This window comes from Jaculus jaculus, chromosome 18 (genome assembly GCF_020740685.1).
Source record: "Jaculus jaculus isolate mJacJac1 chromosome 18, mJacJac1.mat.Y.cur, whole genome shotgun sequence".
NCBI lineage: Eukaryota > Metazoa > Chordata > Mammalia > Rodentia > Dipodidae > Jaculus > Jaculus jaculus.
This window is the reverse complement of record NC_059119.1, coordinates 13,053,186-13,070,273: the sequence shown is the minus strand read 5'-3', so window position 1 is coordinate 13,070,273 and position 17,088 is coordinate 13,053,186. Positions and strand designations below refer to the sequence as shown.

The 17,088-nt window shown below is 53.8% G+C and overlaps 1 protein-coding gene across 1 annotated transcript in view; it reads right to left on the bottom strand.

The window, feature by feature from the left end:
• Positions 1-17,088, bottom strand: part of Cdh23 (cadherin related 23) — a 402,602-nt gene that overhangs the window by 126,795 nt on the left and 258,719 nt on the right. Inside the window, exons 18-21 of the mRNA XM_045137514.1 lie at positions 14,559-14,631; positions 11,736-11,852; positions 5,697-5,809; positions 4,571-4,678 (exon numbers count right to left, since the gene is read on the bottom strand). Of these exons, the coding sequence (XP_044993449.1) occupies positions 4,571-4,678; positions 5,697-5,809; positions 11,736-11,852; positions 14,559-14,631 (411 nt within the window). The remainder of the gene's footprint in view (positions 1-4,570; positions 4,679-5,696; positions 5,810-11,735; positions 11,853-14,558; positions 14,632-17,088) is intronic.

Here is a 17,088-nt window from a genome sequence, read left to right as displayed (position 1 = left end):
GTCATTCTTAACTCCAGGACACTTAGCAATGACAGCCAGAGCTGGAAGGCTCCTTCATCTCTCTTGATGTGGGTCTTTATGCTTTTGGCAGCAGAATCTGTTCCTGCGCTGGCTTAATCCCCAGCCCGAGGTGTCTCTGGGCCCACTAGACCAGAACAAATAGATGGGGCGCTCTGGTCGAGGGCTCTACCTGTCCCTGGCCCTGGGCCCTGGGAGGAGGGGCAGGGAGAGAGTTTGCATGGCTGGACTCTTGTCAGGGACACTCTCTTCTGCATCAGGGTCCCATACCAGAGTCACCCCAACCCCACGGTCTCTGTAGCCTGTGACACCAGAGAGGGGGAAGGGTCCTTCAGCCTCCATCTCCTCCCTGGGCAGTGAGCATGTTTCCTCATATCCTAAGCCTCTAGAGTGGGGATTCCTGAGCCCCTCACTGCCACTTTTACTGCCACTTAAAAAATTTAAATTTTATTTGCAAGCAGAGAGAGAGGGAGAGAGAGAGAGAGAGAGAAGACAGAGGGAGAATGGGTTGTGCCAGGGCCTCTAGCCACTGTGCATCCCCTTGTGCATCTGGCTTACATGGGTACTGGGGAACTGAACCTGGGTCCTGTAGCTTCATAGGCAAGCACCTTAACCACTAAGCCATCTCTCCAGTCACACTGCCACTTAAAATTTTTTTTGTTTATTTTTATTTACTTATTTGAGAGCGACAGACAGAGAGAAAGTGGCAGAGAGAGAGAGAGAGAGAGAGAGAGAGAGAGAGAGAGAGAGAGAGAGAAAGAGAGAGAGAGAATGGGTGCACCAGGGCCTCTAGCTACTGCAGACAAACTCCAGACACGTGTGCCCCCTTGTGCACCTGGCTAATGTGGGTCCTGGGGAATTGAGCCTCGAACCGGGGTCCTTAGGCTTCACAGACAAGCACCTTAACCACTAAGCCATCTCTTCAGCCACACTTCTACTTTTGCAAGTAGGATACAAAGCTCTTAGGTCCTCCAGACATAACTCGAGCAAGGGCAGAGTGGGTCACTGGTGGACAGAGGACACTAGAGTCACTTGCCTTTCTGCATGTCTCTCTATATTCAGGGGATGGAGAGATCTTTTCATTGGCATTTCTCCAGATGAGGAAACTGAGACTCAGAGCAAAGTGACCTGTCCCAGGCCAGTCCAGTGTGCATGCAATTTCATAGTGGGGGGTGGAAGGGCGCTTTCCTTGCAGAGAGGATGGCTGGGGAGCCAGCCACGCATAAAACGTACGCCATGCCCTGGTGAGAGGTGGACTGGCTTTGGCCTCTTGGCCCCTCCCTGATCATGGGGCAGGGTGGGGACACGGGAGTGAGTGGTGGGCTATGGCCCCTCCTGCAGCAGGATCCCTCCTGGGCCAGTCTGTAGAATCTCACCCTTTTCCCCTCATTTATTTCCCATTTCACGCTCGTCATTTTTCTCCCGCCTGACGGGGAATAATTCTCTCCCTCTCCCTCTCCTTTATTTTGCTGGAGGGCTTTGAAAGACTCTAAATCAATGCCCATCAGCGGGTCCTTGAAGGAGGCTGCAGGAACAGCGGGGAGAGTTGGGCTGAGCTCACTGCAGAGAGAGAGAGAGAGAGACTGAGCCTATAGCCCATGCCCATCAGGCAGATGCCCTCAGAGCTCATATGCCTGGTTAAAGGCATGAGCCACCACACCCAGCTTTTACTTTTATTTATTTGAGAGAGAGAAAGAGGCAGATAGAAAGAGAATTGCTGCAAACAAACTCCAGACACATGCACCACCTTGTGCATCTGGCTTACGTGGGTCCTGGGGAATTGAACCTGGGTCCTTTGGCTTTGCAGACAAGTACCTTAACTGCTAAGCCATCTCTCCAGCTCTTCTTGTGGTGGTTTGAATGAAATGTCCCCGAGAGGCTCATGTGTTTTAAATACTTGGTCCCCTTGGGATGACTCAGAAGGCATCATGGTGCCAAGAAGAAGTGGCAGAGGAGTGCTCAGTACTGAGATATCTCTATAACACCTCCCAAGGCTCAGGGTCCATTGAGGAAGAGGTGGTGGAGAGTGTAAGAGAGACTGATTGAGCGGAGAGGGGATACGATACAGAGTGGAGTTTCCAAGGGGAAAGTGGGGGGGGGGAAGGAAGGGAATTACCATGTTTACAATTATGGAAGCTGTCAATAAAATTAAATAAATACTTGGTCCCTAGCTGGTGGCAATTTGGGAGGCGGAGCCTTGCTGGAAGAGGGCCACTGGGGGTGGTCGTTGAGGTTTCCAACTCCAGCCGGACTGGGTGTTAGCTAGCTAGCTCACTCTTGCTGCTGATGAATGAAGATGAGAACTGCCTTTTCGGCCACGTTTCCTCCACCATGATGAAGCTCTCCCCTCGAAACTGTAAGCCGGAAATAAACCCCCTTTCTCCCATAAGCAGCTGCCGGCTGTGTGTCTTACCCCAGCACTGAGAAGGTGACTGCAACAGCCCCCTGAAGACCTTGTCCCTTCCTGAACCTCTCTGTGGCACATAGGCCTGGCATAGCAGTGCTGATGTTAAGCTTCACGGGGGTTTCCGCGCAGTGGGTAGTGGGCAGCCGGTCTAGCATGCACACCTCCTCCTGACTCAGAGGGTGGATGGAGGTCCGTGTCACCAGTTCTTCCTAGAGCCATCTGCCTCATCTTCCCCTCAATGCCCTTTGGGGAGACTTTCCCAGATGCACAAGGCCAGATCGGTGCTCACTCGCAGGTAAGCATGGGGGTGGGGGTTGAGGCACTTGGGGTCCTGGAAGAGATGGTCTTAAGCAAGCATCAGGACGTCCACAAGATGGCAGCAGAGAGTGCCTGCCAGATCTGGAGCCCTACAAGGGCTATAAGATGGCCTGGGTAGAGGTTTCCCAACCTGGTCCGTGCTGGGCTTTGAAAAGCCATCCATGTATTCCAGATCCCTTGTCCTGCCCTACTGCCTGGAATTCTCTAGGAGGGAACGCTGCCCACTAGCTGAGGCCACCCAGATCTCAAGCTGGTGGACAGGACAGGGCAAGTGACGGCCATAACCGCTCTCCCTCCCTCTTGCCTTCCTTGCAGGTTTCCATCATCTCTCATCTAGACACCTCATCACTAATGGGCCTGGCTGGAGGGGTGAGCCAAGGCCAGGGACCCAGGGTGCTTGGTGTGGGTGGGATAGGCTCTTGGTCCTGTGCAAAAGCCACTGACCAGGCCCCGATGCACACTGATTCTCTAGTTCCTTGGGATCACCCTGTAAGCATGCAGACAAGGGCTGGGCCAGGAGGTTCCTAAGTCCTTGTCTACAAACCAGCAGGCCTGAGTTCAAGTTCTTCTTCTTATTAGTTTGAGAGGGGGGAGAGAGAATGGGCATAACAGGGCCTTCAGCTGCTGCGAACAAACTCCAGAGGCGTGCGCCCCCTTGTGACGCATGGGCAGCATTGCACCCATCTCTGTGCATCTGGCTATGTGGAACCTGGAGATTTGAACATGAGTCCTTGACTTCACAGGCAAGGGCCTTAACCACTAAGCACTCTCTCCAGCCCTCAAGTTCTTTTTAAACTATTTTATTTATTTATTTGAGAGAGAGAGAGAGAGGAAGAGGCAGAGAGAGAGAGAGAATGGACACAACCAGGGCTTCTAGCCACTGCAAATGAACTCAAAATGCATGAGCCACCTTGTGCATCTGGCTTATGTGGGAACTGGAGAATCAAGCCAAGGTCTCTGGGCTTCGCAGGCAAGTGCCTTAGCTGCTAAGCCATCTCTCCAGCCCTCAAGTTCTTTTTGTCAAAAATATTTTTTATTTATTTGCAAGCAGAAAGAGAGAAGAGAGGAGAGAGAGTAAGACTAGGCCCACCAGGGACTCTCACCACTCAAATGAACTCCCCATGGGTGCCCCACTTTGTGCATCTGGCTTTGCATGGGTACTGGGGTGTCAAATGGAGGGCTGGCGGGCTCCGCCAGCAAAGCACCTTTAATCGCCGAGCCATCTCCTCAGACCCTGGTTTCAAGTTCTGACATCATCTCTGGCTAGCTCGGGGGCCCTTGGGCAAAGCCTTTGAACTCAGAAGCCTCAGTTTTCCCCACAGGAAATAGAAGCCTTCACTCCTCGGCCACAGGAAGATGTTGGTGAGGAGAGAAAAATCCCGAGGCTCCCTCCGTGTGGCTCAGGCCGGGCCCCACGCAGTGCATTCTGTGGGCTCCATGAGCTATCGGAGCTGGACTTCTTCCCCAATGAGGTCAAGTGGAGCTCAAAGGTGAAGGAAGGAGAGATTTACAAGCCTGACTCCCAGGGCGGGTCAGAGCCGGTGGAGGCCTGAGCTGGCTCCATTCCGTGGCACAGTGGCTCTGGCCACGCCCCCCCATCTGAAGTCACATCCTGCACACAGGACCCCCACCTGTGTACCCTGCCCATCCTGTGCCAGGGAAATCTGTAGGGCAACCCTGGGAGCCAGTAGGCCAGAGCTCAGTCAATGGTAAAGAAAGGTGCTGGCTCTAAGGGAAACATGGAGCCCGGGAGGCCCCACGGGGCAGGCCCTGGAGAGTCACAGTGGGAACGTGCCCACCCGCTGCCCTATCGTCCCCTTGTCCTACCGTGGTCACATCGGAGTCTGGAGGCGTCATCTCCACCAGGTTGATGTAGTAGGGAGCATCCTTCCAGGCTGGGGGATTGTCGTTTATGTCCAGAAGGGTGACGTTCACCTGTGGGCCACAAGGGGCGCTGTGGACCGCTGCCCACACTAGGAAGGGCATGCGCATGAGCCCAGGGACTCAGGGACCTTCGTTCTAGGGCCTCTTCCATCTGGGAGCTACAGGTGGGGCCTGAGCTGTAGGGGACAGGATGAGGCCAGGTCCCTGCAAGAGTAGGGGTTATCCCATGAGGGGGCGCAGAATGGATGAGGTACCCTTGAAATCTCTGCTGCGACCCAGGACACTCAGCTATAAGCCAAGCCATTTCCCTGCTCCCCTGCCTGCAGCTAAGTTACCTACTGATTCCCATTAGCAGGACCTCCCTGGAGAGAGGCATGCACGGGAGGGCTTTCTGTCACATCCGTGGCCGAGTGATACCAACCCGGGCCCCGGGGCCCTGTGGCCTGGCAAGGACCATGGAGTGAGGCAAGGAGAGGGGTCCTCAGAGAGAGCCCAAGGTAGGAGGTGGCTGGAGCCCTTGCTTGCGCTCTCCTAGGCCCCATTCCCTTCTGCCACAGGACTTCCCTCAGGGCCTCCAGGCTCCTCTCTCCAGCACCTTCCTCTCTGAGGCTCCTCCCCTGAGTGATCAAGTCTCAGTGTGGCTCTAAGCCTTCGGTCTTCATGACCATGACATGACGGGGAACCTTGGAGTCGTCTCTTAGAACCACAGGTGTTGGGGTAGATGGTGTCTAGCCCCCACAGACTCTGCAGGGCCCTGCTTCTTGGGCCGGTGGATCTTCCTAGAAGAAATCCTAGGTTCTGCTTAGCAGATGTCCCAGAGGGCAGGAAGGACCTATGGGCTCTATTCATCTGGGCTTTAAGAGGTAGAGCAGACGTGTTCCACTGGGCTCCCCCAAGCACCTCGGGTCCCTGGTGGCAAGGCCTTTCTTCTACCACGGCCGTCCTGGACGGAGGCCACCTCACTCCACTCTCAGAGTATATTGTCCTGGCTCAGGACATGGTGTTTTGAGGCCTGACCAGAGTGACCTAGACAGTGGGACCGAGGTGGGGGGGGAGGGAGGGGACTCACAGTGGCGATGCCGGTTTTCTGGTTGTGGCCCACGCCCCCATCCACGGCACGGACGATGAGGATGTATTCAGACTTGGTCTCTCGGTCAAGCAGAGATGTGGTGGTGAGCTCACCTGCCGGAGAGAAGGGTGAGCGAGGGGGAAGGTGGGGGCAGGCCGGAGAGGAAGAAGTGTGCAAAGAGGTGTGTGTGCAAAGAAGTGTACAAAGAGGTGTGTTTTTGTAAGCCGTGGTGATGGCCGTTCACTGTGGACCCCTCGGGGGTCTGAGACTGTGCTCACTGGAGGAGAGCACACGTGTCTTGGAGGGTTCCCCCGGGGCTGGACAACAGCCCCCCGTGAGGAGCTCTTTGCAGATGTGGGCTATCGAGGCCAATGCTGGGGCCATTTGGCTCCGGATTTGGCCACACAGGGGCTGTGGCTTGGATATCGTCTTGCTGGCTTTATTACCTGGAATGAGTCACTTAGGTTCCCCATGCCTCAGTTGTCCCACTTGTGTTCACAAGGGGCTAATTAGAGGAACACGGGGCTACTGTGGGATGGATAGACTTATGTCATGGAAGCCTTAGAAAGGCCCCGAGCACTTAGTCCCAGGAAACAGTGACAGGAAGGAGAAACGCCAGGCTGGGGTTCACACATGCCCCCGCTTGTGGCAGTCCTGGGCACTGAGCCTAGGCTGCGCTGGGAACTAACAGTCATAAAACAACTTCTCATCCCCCCCATGAGTGGCATAACTACCACCTTGAAAGTGTTTTGTGTGTGTATGTACGTTCACATGTGTGCGGGCACATGTGCGTGTGTTTGGGCATGCATGTATAGGCCAGAGGTTGACGGGAATCTCTCTCAGTTGCTCTCTACCCTATTCTTTTTTTTAAAACATTTTGTTTTGTTTTATTTATTTATTTGAGAGCTACAGAGAGAGAGAGAGAGAGAGAGAGAGAGAGAGAGAGAGAGGGAATTGGCGCACCAGGGCCTCCAGACACTGCAAACGAACTCCAGATGCGTGCGCCTCCTTGTGCATCTGGCTAATGTGGGTCCTGGAGAATCGAGCCTCGAACCGGGGTCCTTAGGCTTCACAGGCAAGCGCTTAAGCACTAAGCCATCTCTCCAGTCCTCCACCCTATTCTTTGAGGCAGCGCCCCATCTTCATTATGCGTTCATCCATTGGTGGGTGAGGCAGGGTCTGTCACTCAATCTGGAACTACACCAGCTAAGCCAGTGGCCCCCGGGGCTTCCTGTCTCCACCTCCCAGTGCTGGGGTTACAGGCACACAGCGCTGCACCCTACATTTTACGTGGGTGCCAGGACTGAAACTCAGGTTGTGATGGTCCCGTGGCAGGCACTTTCCCCACCGGGCCCTCTTCGTCTTCCCTCGTTGAAAGGGTTAGCGTGTGCACAAGCTCTCCTGTCAAATAGAAACATTTAAAAAGAGCCAGCTGGGGCTGGAGAGATGGCTTAGTGGTTAAGCGCTTGCCTGTGAAGCCTAAGGACCCCGGTTCAAGGCTCGGTTCCCCAGGTCCCACGTTAGCCAGATGCACAAGGGGGCGCACGTGTCTGGAGTTCGTTTGCAGTGGCTGGAAGCCCTGGCGCGCCCATTCTCTCTCTCTCCCTCTATCTGTCTTTCTCTCTGAGTCTGTCGCTCTCAAAACATAAAAAATAAAAAAATTAAAATAAAAAAAAAAAAGAGCCAGCTGGTTTTGGCCTTTCTTTGTATTTAGGCATCACTGGAATACTGGATCCACCTTGGTGACCTCCTAGTGGAAAACGATTGACAACTGGCTCCCCCAAAGAAGAAGGCATTTGCTGATTTCAGTGGTGTGACTATTCTCACCAGGACCCCTATCAAGCCACTGACTCGGTGGCCTTCCACATGGGAGCATCCAGAGTGGGGCACAGTCAGTTGGCTCTTGGGAGTAGCTGAGAGTCGGGGGAGCAGATCTGGGTACCTCATTATAGCCAGGCCACAACCCCAGCCCCCACTTTGAGAACAGAGACCCAGATGTGAATTCTGACTATGCTCCCCCACTCAGACATATGACCTTGGGAAAGAGACTGAACTTCTTTGAGCCTTGGTTTTCTCATCTGCAAAGTGGAGCTCACTATGCCTAATCTAATCACGGTTGTTGTCAAGATGGAGGAAACACGGGTAAAACTCCTGATGCTCAGAAAATGATCACTTCCTCCCAGTGGGATCTGGGAGTTCTCGCAGCGGGACAGGAACTATGGGCTTTTCATCTTTTTATCCCCATTGTCTGAGCTGCATGACTTGGTGCTTGATTTCTTTCACCATAGAAAGGGGGTTGTGGGACTAGAGAGACAGCTTAGTGGCTAAGGTGCTTGCCTGCACAGCCTAAGGATCCATGTTCAACTCTCCAGATCCCACATAAGCCACATGCACAAGGTCACACATGCATATAAGACAATGCACGTGTCTGGAGTTTGATGGCAGTGGCTGGAGGCCCTTGTGAGCCAATTCTCTCTCTCATTAAAAAAATTGGGGAAAAAAGGGTTCTGGGGCTAGAGAGATAGCTCTGTGGTTAAGGTGCTCGCCTGCAAAGCCTCAGGACCTGAGTTTGATTCCTCAGTACCCACATAAGCCAGATACACACAGTGGCACATGCATCTGGAGGTTGTCTGCGGTGGCTAGAGGCTCTGGCATGCCCCCCCTTTTTCTCTCTCCCCCTCTACCTGCAATTAAAATAAAATGTTTTTTTAAAAACAAGGGTTCTGGGCTAGCTGGTCCCAGAGACACCCCCCTTTCACCCTGACATTCCCCTTCCTGTACCACTTGTCTGTCCTGACTGGAGTAGGGAGCCCGGGTTGGGAGACAAGGCAACAGTGGTGCCCAGGTCAGGGCCAAATACTGGCCGAGTTCTACTGAGCCACAGTCCCCACTGGGCTGGTATCAATTAATTGAAAGGGTGCAGGGGAAATTAATCTCTAAAAAGTTTTAAACATGAACTTGTCTACATGATAGATGGCTTTTCCTGTCTGGGAAATTAGATTCAATTAAGGGCACCTTTGTGTGGCAGGCCTGGCTTTTGTGACCAAAAGGGACCCTGGAGGAAGATATTCCACCCTTGGAGCTGGTTAGTGGTGGGGAGATGGGGGGAGACTGTTAAAACTGTCTTGGGGTCAGGCTGGAGCCCTGCCGAGGTAGGACAGGGGTGGCTCTGAGCCACCTTCATGTGGGCGGTGGGATGTGGCTCTAACATTTGGGCTCTGGGGTCAGCAGGTCAGGCTGTGAGGGTCCTCAAGCAAGTGCTTAGTCTTGCCTGTGCCTCAGTTTCCTCAAGTGAGGATGATGCTGGAGGGGGAATGAGGCGGTGCTGGTCAGAGAACAAAGGACAGCACCGGGCTCTTGGTTCTCTCATATTAATTAGCAACACTGGGACCCCATCCGAGGTTCCACATCTGCTGATTCAATTCTGCATGGAAAAATAATGTTTCTAAAAGTGCAACTAGCCAGGCATCATGGTGCACACCTTTAATCCAAACACTTGGGTGGCCAAGGTAGGAGGATCGCTGTGCTGTGAGTTTGAGGCCAGCCTGAGACTACATAGTGAGTTCCAGGTCAGCCAAGTCTAGAACGAGACCCTGTCTTGAAAAACCAAAAAAGAAAAAAAAAAGTGCATCGGAACTGAACAGTTTCAGATGTTTTGTTCCTGTCATTATTTCCTTCATAATACAGAGCTTTCTGTTATAACAATCATGACTTTGTTGTTTTATTCTTATTTTTGCTTTGAGGAAAGGTATCACTCTACTCCAACGTGATTGGAACTCATGCTGTTGCCCAAGCTAGCCTTGAACGCACAGCAATCATCCTACTTCAGCCTCCCAAGTACTGGGACTAAAGGCATGAACCACTGTGTCTGGCGACTTGTTTTTCCATTATAGCCCAGGCTGACCTCAAACTCTTTAAAAAAAAAAAAAAAACAACTTTTGTGTGTGAGTGTGCCAGGGCCTCCAGCCACTGCAACTGGACTCTAGATGCATGTACCACCTTGTGCATCTGGCTTATATGGGTTCTGGGGGATTGAACTTGGGCCCCTTGGCTTTGCAGGCAAGAGTCGTAACAGCTGAGCCATCTCTCCAGCCCCCTCAAACTCTATGTGGCCAAAAGTGACCCTTCTTGAACTCCAGATCCTCCCAAGTGCTGGGATTGCATGCCTGCTCCACAGCAGTGGTTTGTACGGCGCCGCGGATTAACCCCAGAGCTTCACGTGTTGGAGGGACGCGCTCCACTCGCTGAGCTGGATCCCCAGCAGTGACAGCAGCTTTCCTATAGCCCGTACATACATCGCAGGAAGAGTTCTCAGACGACTTAAGGACACCGGATGATGCTCGGGAGCTACGTGCAAACACGATGACATTTTGTGTTTCATAAGGGACGGCAGTATTTCAGCGTCTTTGGGGCTCATAGAACCCATCACACACAGATTCTGAGCATGCCTGCTGCTCCGAACTTTCTGGAAACCTGGCTCACCAAGGAGGATACTCCAAAGAGCAGGAAGAGGATTCTTTTTTCCAAAATGGAAGGAGAGGTGCATGGTGGCCCTGCATCTATGTGCATAGAAGTTCTAGTCCTCTGTTCCCAAAGTTCCAAGGGTAAGGGGACAAAGGTGAGATCAAAGGCCAACTTTGAGCCTGGAGGTATGGAGAACAGGAAGGTCTAATGCCCTGCCGGGCGGCTGCCTCCCTGTGTTGGAGACGGCTAGTGTCCCTGGAGTTCCTGTTCTCTGCCCGGGATAGACAAGGGCCTTGTTCCCCAGGCTTGTTGGTAACCATCTAGTGGGTCTTAAAGGGCTGGAGAGGTGGCTCGGCGGTTAAGGCACTTGCCTATGGTGGGCCTCTTGTCCGCTCTGGCAGATGGACTGTGGCTAACAGTAATGGATGTCCCTTCTAGTTTGGTTTGCTAGCTCTCCCTGGGGCACCATGTCCCCTGTACTTTCTTTTTTTCTTTCTTGTAGCATTTGGGTAGGTACAACCGAGAAGGGAGCTGGAAGCGCTTGCTTGTGAAGCCTAAGGACCCCGGTTCGAGGCTCGGTTCCCCAGGTGCCACGTTAGCCAGATGCACAAGGGGGCGCACGTGTCTGGAGTTCGTTTGCAGAGGCTGGAAGCCCTGGCGCGCCCATTCTCTCTCTCTCCCTCTATCTGCCTTTCTCTCTGTGTCTGTCGCTCTCAAATAAATAAATAAAATAAAATAAAATAAAATAAAAAAAAGAAGGGAGCTGGGCCCAGAATCATCCCGAGAAAGGGCAGCTACTGAACACGGGCTCTGTGCTTCTGCTGTCCTGAGACGCCGAGAGTCCTGGGCAGGCTTGTCGGCATGTAGAGTTCCCTTAGGCCCTTTGGAAGTGGGTCCTTGTACGCCCACGAGGCCAGCCTGGACCCCATGAGGTCTCGCTCCTCTCACACCCCAACACTGAGCGCAGCACCTGGCTCAGAGCAGCCCCTGCTCAGCGATGTCTGAACTACCACGTGGGCACCCGTTCCCTTCAGGCCCGGGTTCTCGTTCTTTCTGCTGTGGTTCCCCCTCAGCTCAGAGGAGGACAGCGCTGAGGGGAGGCACGCAGAGAGATGAGCAGGGAGCTGCAGGTGCCCCCCCCTCCCATGGGGTGAATATACAAAAGAAAATAATGGTAGTAATTTTGCTTTACACTTCCTCTGGGCTTATTCTACATGTGCACCTTAAAATTCCTCGTCTAATCCACACAACAGCCTCTGGGCCACTCAGGTGCACACAAAGAGGCAGGATTCACCCAGGTGAGCAGTGCAAGGGGGTGACACTTGGGGAGGGGGGCGGACACATGTCCCTAAAGAGTGATGTGGGTGAGTCACCTGGTTGAAACGTAGCCCGTGCATTAAACACAAAAGGGCAGATACATTCATGGAGAGATTGGGGGTCAACACTCTTGCGAATGCCTCAGGGTAAAAGTGGGTGCTCAAGGTGAAAGTGGGTGCTCAAGGTGAGCTTACTCCTGGGGACAAGGGAGGAGACTGCAGCCCCTGGCTGGTGGGAAACAGTGGAGCCGGGACTCACCGGAGCGGGCGTTGATGCGGAATTGTGAGGAGCCCTCCAAGGAGTAGATGATGGACTCCTGGCCGAACTCCCGCGAGCAGTCCAGGTCCGTGGCATTCAGGAAGAGTACTGTGGCTCCTTGGGGAAGACGAAGGGGCAGAAGTTTGCCCATTTGTTAAAAGTTCTCATTCATTTATTTAAGAGGGAAAGAGGGAATGGGGGTGGGGAGGAGAGAATGGGCACACCAGGGCCTTTAGCCACTGAAAATGAACTCCAGGCTCATGCGCCACCTTGTGCATCTGGCTTAGGTGGGTCCTGGGGAATCAAACGTGGGTCCTTAGGCTTCGCAAGCAAGCTCCTTAACCACTAAGTCATCTTTCCAGCCCACTTTGCTCATTCTTGACCCTTGGATCTGTTTGTTTTTTTTTTGGGGTGGGGGGAGTATATTTTAATTTTTATTTATTTATTTATTTGACAGAGAAAGAGGGAGAGAGAGAGAGAGAATGGGCACACCAGGGCCTCCAGCCACTGCAAACGAACTCCAGACATGTGTGCCCCCTTGTGCATCTGGCTAACATGGGTACTGGGGAATCGAACCTGGGTCCTTAGGCTTCGCAAGCAAGCTCCTTAGCCACTAAGCCATCTCTCCAGCCCAGTTTGCTCATTCTTGGCCCTTGGATCTGCGACCTGAGACCATCCAGCAACCAGACCTCAGGGAGGTGAAGAGCCTGCTGGTTGCGGTGCTTCACAGCTAAGTGTGGACTCCCATCTCAATGGCAGCAAGGCCACAGCTAGACTATCCGGGCCCCCCCCTTCTCTTCCCTACCTGGTCCTGCCTCAGACAGCACCCAGCTGCCGCACCCTGCCCAGCGTGCCTCTGGATCAAACTCACGCAGACTGAGCAGCTTTTATGTCGAGTCCAGAGAGACAGAGCTTCATGTTCGATTATATTCCACACTTACTCCATCCAATTTCAGTCTTGCTTTCTCTCGTTCAGAGGGGAGTTTATAAGGGTTTTTATTTTCTCGTTCTTGCGCAGTGAAGACTTTGGTCTTCACCTGCATTTTTATGTAGCTGAAGTCTAGGTGTATGTGTGGGGCGGGGAGAGGGGCTCAGCTTTCCCCACAGCCCTGGCAAGACCCCCCCCCCACAAGTGGCTTATCCTGAGGCCATGCCCATCCAGGCTCTGGACCGCAGCCCCCCCCCGCCCCCGCCACGCCTGCGGCTGTGTGGAGTTAAGGGTGGTGAGCGCTGGCTCCCAGGTCCTCACCCACTGCGAATGCTCTAATGCTTTCTCTGAAGAACGTCGACAGGGATCTATCGTCTATCCTGGGGGGCTGCTGGGGAAGTTCCTCCGGAAAAGCACACAGGCAGGTGCCACGTGACCCGCAGTCCCTGGGAAGGGCAGGGACCGGGAAGGTCACGGGGTCCCTTACAGATGACGGGGAGGGGGGCGTGTCTCACATCTGACATGTCATCCTGTCTCGAGCAAGGGTACAGGGATGCAGCCCCTAATGTAGTTTGTTGATTCCAAGAACATGACATTTGGGAGAAGTGGGTATCGTGGTTAAGGCCCCTCTCCTGGGCAGAGCACCAGGCAAGGTGGGGAATGCTAGGGGCTCTTTAGCAGCGATATTCTCTAGATGACACAGGACACTTAGCCTGGGGAAGGGCAGCCTGGACCCAAGTCACTCATCAGATACCAGAGAGGTTCCCGAAGGCTCCTTCTAGGAGGCCCTGGCATGTGGAAGCCTATCCCGAACTCCAGATATGGCAAACCCAGCTGTGGCCAGGTCCTCCAGGGCCCAGCAGTCCCTAACATGGTGATATCCCTACGAGGACAGCATACTCTCGGGGAAGGTGGAGTGGCAGTCTGCCCAGAGCTGGAGCTCTGGAGCCTGACTCTGCAGTAGGTGGCCATGGGGCTACAAGTCTGGCCCAGGGTGGACTTTCTGTCCCTCTGCTCACATAGAAACACGGTCCAAGGCCATCCTTCAAAGCTACCCCTTTGGAAACTGTGGCTTCTGGTACTTGTCTTGTGGGTTTACAGTTCAGAACTCTCCTCACTCAAGATGCTAATACAGAATGTGTAATTTAAAAATCATCATCGGGCTAGAGAGATGGCTTAACGGTTAAGCACTTGCCTGTGAAGCCTAGGGACCTTGATTCAAGGCTCAATTCCCTAGGACCCATGTTAGCCAGATGCACAAGGGGGCGCACGTGTCTGGAGTTCTTTTGTAGCGGCTGGAAGCTCTGGCGTGCCCATTCTCTCTCTCTCTCTCTCTCTCTCTCTCTCTCTCTCTCTCTCTCTCTCGCTCTCTCACTCTATCTGCCTCTTTCTCTCTCTCTGTGTCACTCTCAAATAAATAAATAAAAATTAAAAAAAAAACTAAAAAAAAATCATCATCATTGGGCTGGACAGATGGCTTAGCAGTTAAGGTGCTTGCTGGCAAAGCCAAAGGACCCAGGTTCAGTTCCCCAGGACCCACGTAAAGCCAGATGCACAAGGTGGTGGATGTGTCTGTACTTTGCAGTGGCAAGAGGCCCTGGCGCACCCATATTCTCTCTCTTTCTCTCTCAAATAAATAAATAATTGTCACCATTCTCTTCCCCCTAGCTTGGCCTCAGGTAAAGGCGACCCAGTGCCCAGTGGAGGGGCTGCACGTGGTTGGTGCTCTGTAGCTGTAGGCTGGCAATAACCAGATGTCTCCCAAGACTCTCCTGACTTGTCATGGGGTGCTCGGTCTGGGAGGCAAACAGAGAGACCACAGGCCTCCCGGAACGTACACACGAAGCCTGCTGTCTGCCTGCCTTGGTGCCCTGTGCCCCCGCCCGCGCCCGTACCTGCCACGATGTTCTCCACCACAGACACGAAGTAGGCGGGCTTGCTGAAGGAGGGAGGGTTGTCATTCTCATCCTGGGGGAGAAGCAGAGGGATTGCAGGTGTCAGGTGGGCAGCCTGGCCAGATGTCCAAGGTGGCGGCAGGTGGGGTATCCCTAGGGTCAGGGAGTTCCTCTGGCAGGTCACATTCAAGGTGGGCCAGGCCTTGGAGAGAGGCGCAGTGGTTGGGAAGGAGGGGCAAGGTACCCGGAGATGGAGACCGTGCGATGGCAGCGGTCAGCTTGCCTACACTTCTCATATCCCTGCTTCCCGCCCAGTCTTCCAGCTGAGCTCCAAGCTGACTCAGCACTCCCGCCTTCAGCTCATCTGCTCCCATGCAAAGGAAGCCCACACTTGACCTTCCCTCCAAGCTCAGCTAAGAGCATGGCGGAAGGTTCTAGAGGCCCGGTTAGAAGAAGGAAATAAAGGAGCATCTAACCCCAAAGATGTTGAGGTACATAGAGGTAGGTAGAGTGTCTGGTTATTCCCAAGGCCCAGACTCCTACCCTGGGCCGGCTGTCACGTAATTTTCACATACATGCACAATAGCTTCCCACCGCCCTCTCCCCCCAATGCTAACCTAGCTTGAAGCCTGGCACCTCTTAGTTCTAAAGCACTCCCTCCTCTGGGGATGAGTGCGATCGCTTGGCTGAAGGGTGAAGCCAAGCAGAGGCAGGGCCCCGTCTTGGGGGAACCAGCACCAGGTGCGGCCTGCTGCGCCTCCATGCTGCGCGCCCCTTGAACTCTGCAATCAGAGGCGCCTTCTTGCCTTGGAGACTCTCGCTCTCGCCAGCTGCTTTTGCAATCACTCACCACAAATTCCTCCCTGCTGCCCTCTTCAAGGAAGCCTCTCTGGCCCCTCAGCAGTGAGCTCCTGGCTGCATCTCAAGAGCACAGTGTGGAGCTGAGCCAGCCCTCCCCCGCCCCCCCCCCGCAATCTCACGCCACAGTGCAGCTCAGCGGGCCCCACTTCAGGACCTTAGCTAGCTCATGGAACTGGGGGCTCTTCTGGGGGACAGAGCCTGCACTGGCCCATGTCTTTGCTATAGTCTCCCCTCTCTCTTAGAAAGCAGGAGAGAGGGGCTGGGGAAGTGGCTGAGCAGTTAAGGCGTTTGCCTGCGAAGCCTAAGGACTTAGGTTTGATTCCCCGAGACCCATGGAAGCCAGAGGCACAGGAGGGCACATGCACCTGCAGTTTGTTTGCGGTGGGTGGGGGCCCTGGCACGCCCATTCTCTCTGCCTCTCCCCCCCCTTCTTTCTCTCTCTCAAATAAATAAATAGAATATTTAAAGCAGGGCATGGTGGTGCACACCTTTAATCCCAGCACACGGGAGGCAGAGGTAGGAGGATCGTCATGAGTTCAAGGCCACCCTGAGACTACATAGTGAGTTCTAGGTCAGCCTGGGCCAGAGTGAGACCCTACCTCCAAAAACCAAAACAAATAAATTTTTTAAAAAAAAAAAAAAAGGAAAAAGAAAGCAGGAGAGAGACAAGTCCATGCTGTCCAGGTGTCCACCCCTTGGGACTATAAAACTCCCAGACTGTCATGGTAGTGGGCACCTAGAAGGTAACATGCTCTGATTCCCAACTTGTTCCCCCTCTGGTCCACACATGGGCTCATAATGACCTGTTTCTCTCCTTAGGGTTCGACTGATGTCTGACTCCCCTATGGGCCGCCTGGGCCTCTCCCTTGCCCCTGGCGTGGGGACATGTTTCCCACATACACCCCGAGGCTTCTGCTCGGCTGCACGAAACGTCGCTGGGAATGTCAGTGACAGAGCACGAGGCAGAAACTTATTAGCGGTGATATTTCCCCGGATCCTGGCGCCGCATTCGCTATTAGTTCTAATTCAGTGGTTCCCTCTATAAAAGCTGATTGTCCCCTAATGGGAAATCTACAAACCGAGTTTGACTTCTTTATTAAAAACCAACAAGCAGTGGATGAAAAGGGATCACCTGTCCCCTCTCACTTGCTCCTCTCGGTCCCATACTCCCTGGACCTCTGTTTGAATCCAAGAGGTGTGGGAAGAGCGCCAGCAGCTCTGCTGCCCGCTTCCCTTGTCTGTTTGCTTCACTTGAGAGAAAATCCTTCTGGTAGAGGGCGGAGGCGCCTTCGCCGAGTGACAGCTACTTAAAAATCACCCACATGCAAAATCACCCCGGAGGCGGTGACCTTTTCAAGTGCGGTCCTTAGCCGCGAGTGACTGTGCTGTCCAGAAGCCCTGCCCGGGAACCAGCCGGAGCTGGCGCTCTCAAGCAACAAGCAGTGCTACCTGACTTTGTGGCCAGCCACTCCGGCTGTCACTCGGAGGAGCTGGAGCAGGCCCCCGCGGGCCCATCAGACAGAGCTGGGAGAACGTGACAGTCGAGTCCCTCTGCTCTGCTGGGGCCCACCTACGCAGCACACAGCGATCAGGGCAAGCAGCTGTCAGCCACTCTTTTCAATTTAGCAGTGGGAACAGGTCTGCCTGATCCTTGGCCTCGGACTTCCTG